Below are 9,822 nucleotides of genomic sequence, written 5' to 3'. Positions count from 1 at the left end.
CCATCGCCCTCCCACCCTCCTCGGTGGAGGAGCTGCGGACGCGCTGATTGGCTCCGGGGGAAGCGGGAGGCGAGAACAATGGCCCCCTCCCCCCGTTAAAAGGGAGAGGCGCCCGGGCTCGGGGACAGGGACGCGCGTGCGGGGCGCAGTGCTGGGCTAGCAGCCGCAGGCACCACGCGTGTCCGGAAGCCGCCGCCTGCAGGCGATGGGCTGGGGGTACTGAAGGCTGCCAGGGCCAAGCACCGAGGTGGGACCCAGCCAGTGCGTTGCCCTTTCACCGCGCCAACATGCCCCGCGGGTTCCTGGTGAAGCGCAGCAAGAAGTCCACTCCCGTGTCCTACCGGGTCCGCGGCGGTGAGGACAGTGACCGTGCGCTGCTGCTGTCGCCCGGCTGCGGAAGCGCCCGCGCCGAGCCCCTAGTGCCAAGCCCGGGGCCATTGCCGCCACCTCCGCCGCCAGCGCTCACGGAGCGCGCCCATGCGGCGCTCGCCGCCGCGCTCGCCTGCGCGCCGGGGCCGCCGCCACCCCCGCCGGGCCCGCGGGCAGTGCACTTCGGTAACCCGGAGGCTGCGCACCCCGCGCCTCTCTACAGCCCCACGCGGCCGGTGAGCCGCGAGCATGAGAAGCACAAGTACTTCGAACGTAGCTTCAACCTCGGCTCTCCGGTGTCAGCAGAGTCCTTCCCTACGCCCGCCGCGCTGCTCGCAGGGGGAGGCGGCGGCGCCAACGCGGCTGGCGGCGGCGGCACCTGCGGCGGAGATGCGCTGCTCTTCGCGCCTGCAGAGCTCAAGATGGGCACCGCGTTCTCCGCTGGCGCCGAGGCGGCCCGTGGTCCTGGGCCTGGTCCCCCACTGTCCCCCGCCGCAGCTCTGCGGCCCCCGGGAAAGCGGCCCGCGCCCCCCGCCACTGTCGCTGCAGAACCGCCCGCCAAGGCAGCCAAGGCCCCGAGCGCCAAAAAGCCGAAGGCCATCCGCAAGCTGCACTTTGAGGACGAGGTGACCACGTCGCCCGTGCTGGGGCTCAAAATCAAGGAGGGCCCTGTGGAGGCGCCGCGAGGCCGTGCAGGGGGCGCAACCCGGCCCCTGGGCGAGTTCATCTGCCAGCTGTGCAAGGAGGAATACGCCGACCCGTTCGCGCTGGCGCAGCACAAGTGCTCGCGCATCGTGCGCGTGGAGTACCGCTGCCCCGAGTGCGCCAAGGTCTTCAGTTGCCCGGCCAACCTGGCCTCGCACCGCCGCTGGCACAAACCGCGCCCCGCGCCCGCCACAGCCCGCGCGCCGGAGCCCGAAGCCTCCAGGGCCGAGGCGCGCGAGGCTGCGGGCGGCGGCAGCGATCGGGACACGCCGAGCCCGGGCGGCGTATCCGAGTCAGGCTCCGAGGACGGGCTCTACGAGTGCCACCACTGCGCCAAGAAGTTCCGTCGCCAGGCCTATCTGCGCAAGCACCTGCTGGCACATCACCAGGCGCTGCAGGCCAAAGGCGCGCCGCCGCCGCCGCCCCCCGCCGAGGACTTACTGGCTTTCTACGCTGGGCCGGAGGAAAAGGCGCCCCAGGAGGCCGCGGGCGACGGCGAGGGGGCCGGTGTACTGGGCCTGAGTGCGGTCGCCGAGTGCCACCTGTGCCCAGTGTGCGGGGAGACCTTCCCCAGCAAGGGCGCCCAGGAGCGCCACCTGCGCCTGCTGCACGCTGCCCAGGTGTTCCCCTGCAAGTACTGCCCGGCCACCTTCTACAGCTCCCCGGGCCTGACGCGGCACATCAACAAGTGCCACCCGTCTGAGAATAGACAGGTGATCCTCCTTCAAGTGCCCGTGCGTCCAGCCTGCTAGAGTGCGCCCTAGGTCCGGGCCCCCAGAACTGTGCCTTCACTTGGAGACCCACAAAGAGGGCGCGCCCCTACGTCTGCTCTGAGGTGCCCCCACCCCCATTCCGGGGTAAAAGTGTAGTCTTCGCTTCTCTCGGTGTGGCGTGATGGTAACCCTGGTCTTCTCGCTGTGACTCCTTTTGGACCCCACCCCCTTTGCGTTGTGTCCCCCACCACCACCCATGGTGCAACACAAGTCCATCTCTTTCTGTACTGGGGAGGAAAAAAAAAAAGCTGTACGCGATTGTCTCGTGGTTGGAAGCCTCCCCTTGAGGGGCGAAGCTGTTTTTCTTTCTAGTATTCGCTGTGTTCATGGTGTAGAAAATGCGGTTTGCTCTGCTTACCAATCTCGCTCTCGATGTCTGTAGCGTACGGGTTGTTTTGGGTCAATCTTGAGGAATAAATGCCTTTATATTTCACAGGCTGTAAATTCAACTTCCTACACTATTAGCTTTATTATGGCTTGTGAACTGCTGGAGTCTGGCTTTACCTTTTTGTATGTGAACAAATCAAATTGCTTAAAAAAGAGTTTTCTTTAGTATAGCCACAAATGCCTTGACCTGTTGTCTGTTGGGGATTGGTTTTTGTTTTTGTTTTGTTTTGTTTTGTTTTTTTTGCGGGGGTGGGGGGGGGTAAGAATTTTCACAAGATTCTGTAGTAACTGCCTCAATATTTCACGGAAGACGTTTTGGTTTGATCATTCACTGTTGAAGCAGGACTGACTATATGAGCTCCCTTCACACGTATATGTGGATTTATACGTAATTGTTATTTATTCTTTATTTATTTATATTAATTATGAAGATTATGATATTATTTGATTGCAGATTCTTCTTTTGTGTGTGTGCATGTATGTATGTGTGTGTGTGTGTGTGTGTGTGTGTGTGTAAGCTTCCCTCCCTTACACTTTTGACATTTCACTGTGCATTTTAGGAAAGAACCTTTTTTCTAGAGGAGTCTGCTGAGAGTTTTAACTTTTCTATCTATCTAAGGGAATTACAGACAACGTACCATTTTATTCTGCTTGAAGGGCCCCAAGGCCCTTGTACAACCGACAGCTCTTACTTTTAAATGCAATCTCTTTTCTACATACATTATTTTCTTAATTGTTAGCCATTTATAGAAAGCTTCGATAGAACTGTTTCAACTGTATAAATATTTACTATTCAAATAAAATATTTTCAAAGTCAAAATATTGTGGTTTTGTTTCAGTAGCAAATAGTTCCTTCCAAAGAGGATATAAAACAGATTTTAAATGGTGGTTTTTAGTAGTTTCTTTAAAAGACCCTCATTCCTTTATTCCTATGGTTAGAAAAAACTCCTCCTCTCTCACAAGAGTCGGGGATTTTTTACAGCAGAACCAGTATGTGTCAGATTCCACCCCTTCTGTGCCACAAGGGGAATTTGAGCAAAGCAGCCTTTCAGTGTGTCTGGCTAAGCAGTCAGAAGAGGTTGCCCCCTTCACAGCACACCAACACCACTCTTACTTAGCGTATTCTTTCTTTGTCTGTAATTTGGGGTTTTAGGTGACAGCCATTTCCCAAAGTGGGGAAGGATTTCACTATAAAGGACCAAGTAGGAGAAAGTAGAAAATTTACATACGACGTAACACAAGTTAAACAACTGGGTTTGGAGAGAGGGCTCTAAAATAAGTTTCCAGTCAGGTGAGCCATCTATTGGGTGCACAAGTGGGGTGTGGGAGTGAACACCATCTGTTTGGGGTATTAAATTTAATAACAGGCAATTACAATGTTTTCCGTTATTTGTCACTCAGCTCTTTGAAGAATGGTTTTGATGATCACTCACAGGATTCTGAAAAGCACGGCTAAGGGGCAGAGCCACACTTCACGAATGAGGGTGCCCTTCGTTTTGTGCAGCCCTCTTACTTCTTCCCTAAAACCCACGGGGTCTTCCAACCACACTTGCCTTCCGAAGAGAAATAAGAGGCCTACATTATGGGGACCTCCGTGGAAGAGCTGTGATGGGGTGAGCAGGGAAAGAGGAATTCAGAAGAAAATATGGGGCCTTTAAAGATTTCCATCTGAACCACCCCCATCTGAGCTACAGCTACAGGGTACAGGGCACTGTATGTATGGTCAATGGCAGTAGACCTTTTTTTTTTTTTTTTTTTTTTTTTTGTCCTAAACAAGAAGTCTGCCTGGCCCCCTTGACAAGTCCAGACCTGTTGTTAGGAAAAGCAGCTGCCATCTCTGTTGGACTTAGTGTTTTTGCCCTTGACCACACAGTGTGAATTCACCACTACTCACCTCTATGCATGCACATGTCACTAACTCATTCAAGAGTGGCCCTCTGTCCACTGGGGAATTATTCTAGCCGAACAGATATAGCACGTCTCCAAAATAAAAGCCAACATCCTGTTGGTGTGTGTGAGCTTCTAAGGGAAGCTGTGAAGTAGACAGAGACAGCTGAAGTTGTCCCTGAGGTGTAGATGACCAGCATCCATAGACTGATTTCAAAGTCACATACGCTAGCACAATATTCTACCGTAAGGAAGACACCCTTCCTCTTCATGGATAGTGGGAAGAAAGCCCTTCTTCCAAAGACTGCGTTGGGCAGGCTGTGTGTTCTGAGGTCACTCCAGTGTCGGGAGCTCATTAGTGGAAGCCAGTTCATGATTTCCCACTTTGTACCACAGTGAAGGAAGGCTTGGCTGTGAAAGAATTGGGAGTCAGGGCTGGCAAACTGGTTAAGGAGGGAGGGGCCAAAAGAGGGAGAAACAAGGAAATTGCTAGCCCGGTTCCTTATTTCTGCTTAGATTGAACAAAACAAAAAAGCAAGAGGGTATTCTGAACTGCTTTGGACCCTAAGTGAGCCATTCCTGGAACATCGGAGGGAGGGGCGCGAGGTTGATTGCTTTCCTCCTTTTCAGTGTTGTCCTGATGCGCAGGGCACACCTGTCACTCACCGGCTTTACTTCTCTGAGGCTGGTACAGCGGGAGCTCTAACTCAGGGCCGACCTGAGCAGAAACACTGCCTGTGCGGGGAAGTTCTGCTGTGGGGAAGCCTTTTCCAAATGCCAAGGCTACCAGCCCTTCCTTCTTGGTAGCACCATGGACAGAGGAGATCACGCCGGTCAGCGGCACAGAATGCTGGGCAGTTTCAGTCTGGAAGGAGGCTGGCTCGACTCCAGCCCCGCAAAGTACAGCGATACTTGGGGGCTGTCAAGTTCTTTGCGGAGCCCTGGGTGCACACACACAGGGCAGCGCTACCTACAGTTGGATGTTGCCTGGCGTGTTTGGGTGTAGGGCACTGCTGGAGTGGTTGCAACACTTTAACCTTCCCAATTGCTCTTTTGCTGGTACTCAGTACCCCAGTCTAGTGCTTTCCTCTCTCAGTTGACCCATTCCATCCTTTAAAAAACAAAACAAAAAACTCCATCCAACAGTTTTTCACAAAATCAAACTAGACAAAGCAGGAGAGCCTCTATATCCAAGAAAATAGATAATTCTGGAGGCATTTCTTCTTACAAACAAGAAAAGGGTCCCTAGTGAGGGTTGTTCAGGTCCCGTAACTGTCACTTGGACCTTTAGGCTCCGTGTTTTCACCTGTTAACCTAAGAGAGACCACACGGTGATAGATGCCACGCGTGAAGGTGGGGTGCATGCACCAGGGGGCATCTTACGGAGCATTCTAAAGTCTGAGGGAGAAAAGACCGCACAGGAGGCAACCTCTGTCCCACCTGATGTTCCCTGTGACACCTAGAATTTGCTATAAACCTGCCAGCCTGTGGCAGGCTTGGTTTGAACAAAAGTTGCTGTCTTCACACAGTTTTTCTGGCAAGCATCACGTGTTAGCTTGTTAATGGGCCAGGTTAAGGTAGACTTTTTGACGTGTCAACTAGAGGAAGCTAAGCTGTTTGGAAGCCACAAGTGTGGGATTTTCAGAAGAGCAACAAGGGAAGTAGAACCGTGGAGAGAAACCCACGAGGTGAAGGAGCCTGCAGAATCAACACCACGATGCTGTTTGATCGGAGAGATAATGTGCTGGCTTACAGGCATCAGACTCTAACCCTGAATCTGTGTTCTAGTAAAATAACAACAGGGGAAAAAAAAAGCAAGAGATTGGAAAGTGAGGGGGGGGGCAGAGGGAGAAGCCAAAGGTACCTGTGAGTCACCTTCTCATCTTCTGTTTGAGAAGTGGGTGTCTCCTCATGATGGACCTGCAGGGAGTACTCGCAGCGAAGGTAGTGTCCTTGTCACGCTTGAGTTGTCGATCGCTTCGTCCTAACAGGCACAGCAGCAACACAGGAGAAGTTCAGAATTAAGAGCTGACCCTGTAACTCAAGGGGACTCCCTCCGGGTAGGCAAGGGCACGGCCACCCAGTGACCCCAGAAGGCAGAGTGATCCAGGCACTCGTAGGACGGAAGATCATGGTCTCTGCCGAGAGTCCTGGCTGGGTTTCTGCACCTCAGAGATCAACCTTGTTGGGCACCTGTCATTTCTGAGCCAAGTGGAGAACACAGCGGATCAAGGTGGCAGAGGAGACCTGTTTGTGCTTGATTCTAGAGGGCAGAGCAATCTTTTGTTTGTTTTTTTTCCTCCTCCTCCTCTTCCTCCTCTTCCTCCTCCTCTTCTTCTTCTTCTTCTTCTTCTTCTTCTTCTTCTTCTTCTTCTTGGTTTTGGTTTTTTGAGACAGGGTTTCTCTGTATAGCCTTGGCTGCCCTGGACTCCCCTTGTAGACCAGGCTGGCCTCAAACTCACAGCGATCCACCTGCCTCTGCCTCCCGAGTGCTGGGATTAAAGGCTATCTTTTGTTTCTTACCAGGTGGTCTTGGGAAGTCTTGTCCTCTCCTAAGGTTGCTAAGGAAATAATAGCTTAGTCATATTCAACACCCTCACCTTGTGCAACTGACTACTGGTTTTGAATCATTGAAGCAATTGGACAGACAACGGGGTTTTCTGAAGAGAAATAAGTTCTGTTCTTTGAACATGTTCTTTACGAGGAATCACAGGGAGAAGTTACTTGAAATTAGACATAGTATGGAAAGCAATCGTGCCTAAGGAAAGGTGTCCCCAGCAAGGAGCCCAGATAGTTGCTGTAGCGAGGGGCGATGGTTTTTCATAGCAATGAGAAGATGAGTCTCGCTGGCAGTTATCATTCCCAGCTATTTTAGATGGCTCTGTTCGTCCCTAGCCTGACACACTTCTCCAAATCACCGAACAAACTGAGCACATGGTTTAAAGCCTGTACACACACACACACACACACACACACACACACACACACACACACACACATTGGTTTTTCAGGACAGAGTTTCTCTGTGTAATAGTCCTGGCTGTCCTGGACTCACTTTTGTAGACCAGACTGGCCTTGAACTCACAGTGATCCACCTGCCTCTGCTGGGATTAAAGGCGTGCACCACCACTCCCGGCTCTGTTAACGTATTTTAATGAACCCAAACATTCACCCCTTCATCTCTTAAGCCCCACGGGTCTGTCATCCTTTGTCTACCAGATACTTTTATGTGGGCACACTGCCTGAGGAACAGGGGACTATCCAGGCTGTGCACACTTCCTCTGTATGGTGAGCAGATGGGTTATGGGGTGAACACATTCGAGCTTGTTTTGTTTTTGTTTTTGTTTTTGTTTTTTTAAGATTTCTGTGTTGTGTGGTCTCCCTGGTGGCATTTCCACACAAAGCATTAGTACTTCTGTTTTCAGTTTTTGATTTTTTTTCCCTATTAACTCATTACCATAAGCCCACACTAGAGGGACAAGCCATTTCAAACTGCAATGAAACATGCAGAATGCTCATGGCAGTAGGGGCACTCGCACAGGCCTGACTGTGAAAAGCCTATCTTCCGGTTACATCCTACTCACACTCTACCACACCATCAGTGCTTCTGACAGGCTGTCTACACGGTTCTCACTGTGCCTCCATGACATCAGATGCTCACAGCTCCTTCCCTTTGGCCTGAGCCAGTGGGTCAAGCACAGTGTAGCAGGGAGGGGACACCAGAAACTTTGACCCTGATTCATTGCTCTCCTTTCTTATTCATCAAAGACAGCCTTTCATTGAGCCCAGTATCTGCTTCCTGTACATTGTACAAGGCCAGAGCCCCAGTGCCGTGTCCTCCACACATGCCACAGCCGCACGACAGTCACACCTGAGGCTGGCAAGACAAGACGCTGTTGTACATCAACCTGACAGGGCCCAGAAAAGGCGTTAGTGCACGAAAGAGCAGTGCTCAGAGAAGGCCTCTTTCTACTTGAGAGAAGAAAAGTATGCTACAGTTTCCTAAGTACAAAGAACAGAAGGGATGGGAGGCAGGTTAAAACACATGTGTTTGGGGTTGCTGTCTAAAAGCTTGTGCCAGGTCTGGGCAGTGGTGGCGCACGCCTTTAATCCCAGCGCTCGGGAGGCAGAGGCAGGCAGATTGCTGTGAGTTCGAGGCCAGCCTGGTCTACAAAGTGAGTCCAGGACAGCCAAGGCTACACAGAGAAACCCTGTCTCGAAAAACAAAGAAACAGACAAAAAGCTTGTGCCATCACCCTGACCTGTGGCTCCTTTTCTCCTGTCGTCTACCAACTACACTATGTGAAACAAGCTGTTACCACCCTAGAATACAGATGCGAAGAGCCTGTTACTAGTTTCCCACAAAATAGAAAACCACCTCCCAATTGATTTTTATCGCTATTGCTTATGTTCACCCTCTCCATCATGGTTGCTTTAGGCAATATAAACTTCACCCTGACCCCCACTGATCAGCACAGGCAGCTAAGCAGAAGAGCGGGTTGCCCATTATCTGGAAGGTCTTTTTTTTTTTTTTAACATAATGATCTGATTTTTGTCAGGTGAAATCACAACTTTGGATCTTTTTATAAGTTAACATAAAAGCTTCATACGTAGTTCAACAATACTTGAAGGAATTCCAGTAGCTACTCACTTATTAACTTAAAAGTTGAGTTAAAGGCAGATGACAGCACTGAGTTAGCATTTACTTGCTTCCAAATTGTGTTACTGTGATGGCAACAAACAGCTCTTTGGCAGTTGCTGATCTTTTAATTATGCAAATATTTGAGCACATGAACACTTAGGTTATTGTCCAATGTCAAAGCTGGTGAGAGGCTGCCAATCATAATTTTTATAATGGTTTTCTGACCGAGTGTCACATGCATCTCAATTACGGTGATGTGTTTGAATGTGTCCCCAAAGTTAGTATGTAATACCCAATACAAGTGTCTGGTGGTGAGGCAAAGTGGGAGGCATGGAGGCCACCATGGCTCTGATGTCATGGATGGATCCACGATCGCGCAGGAGGGAAGGTTGCTAGGAAAGTACCTTGGCCCCATCATGCTGTGTCTTTCTCACTTGCTCTCTGTTTTCAGTAGAGGATAGGAAACCACAATAAAGGCCTTTCATTTGCATTTTGGGGGCTTTGCTGGTCATAGACTCAGTGAACCAGCATCATGTGGGAGGCTGTCTGAGGAACAGGCAGAACGTCAGACCTCACCTTGGACTTATTGCTGCATTAGAACCCGAATGCTAACGAGGTGCCAGGAAGTCTGTGTGGACGTTGATATTGACGTCATACTCGGTTTAGAGTGGATTGTTGCCCTAAGACCGGGTCATCCCAGTTTGGGCAAACAGTATGTTTGAACTGAGAAGACCTGCTGTCTTGAAATCGTAACCGGGGGCAACTAGCTCCAACTAGTAACACATCCGTAACCTTATTTGCATCTAAACCTCAGCTTGGCCTCGTCTAAGGCCTTCCTGTGTGTACTCACTGAGCGCTAACAAGTTCTCTCCCAGGCTGCATTGACCTAGATGAGGACAGGAAGCTACAAGAGACGAGCTCACAGCTGACCATGCTGGTGCAAAGAGAGAACTCCAGGCTGGCAAACATCCCAGTGTGGGAGAACTCATGTGGGTGGTGAGATGCATTCCGTCCTCTTGCCAAGGCACTGGGGCACTCACAGGAGTCAGGTGACTTGTC

The 9,822-nt window shown here is 51.2% G+C and overlaps 1 protein-coding gene across 1 annotated transcript in view; it reads left to right on the top strand.

Annotated features, from left to right (window-relative positions):
- Positions 1 to 3,027, top strand: part of INSM1 (INSM transcriptional repressor 1) — a 3,061-nt gene extending 34 nt beyond the window's left edge. The window contains exon 1 of the mRNA XM_084776141.1: positions 1 to 3,027. This exon is cut by the window's left edge and continues 34 nt beyond it. Coding sequence (XP_084632267.1) covers positions 288 to 1,826 — 1,539 coding nt within the window. The 5' untranslated portion in view covers positions 1 to 287 and the 3' untranslated portion in view covers positions 1,827 to 3,027.
- Positions 3,028 to 9,822: the final 6,795 nt, after the last annotated feature.

This window comes from Acomys minous (assembly GCF_964271855.1).
Source record: "Acomys minous genome assembly, chromosome: 3".
NCBI classification, from domain to species: domain Eukaryota; kingdom Metazoa; phylum Chordata; class Mammalia; order Rodentia; family Muridae; genus Acomys; species Acomys minous.
Note: the sequence above shows the minus strand (reverse complement) of the source record. Positions and strands in the feature narration are given on the sequence as shown.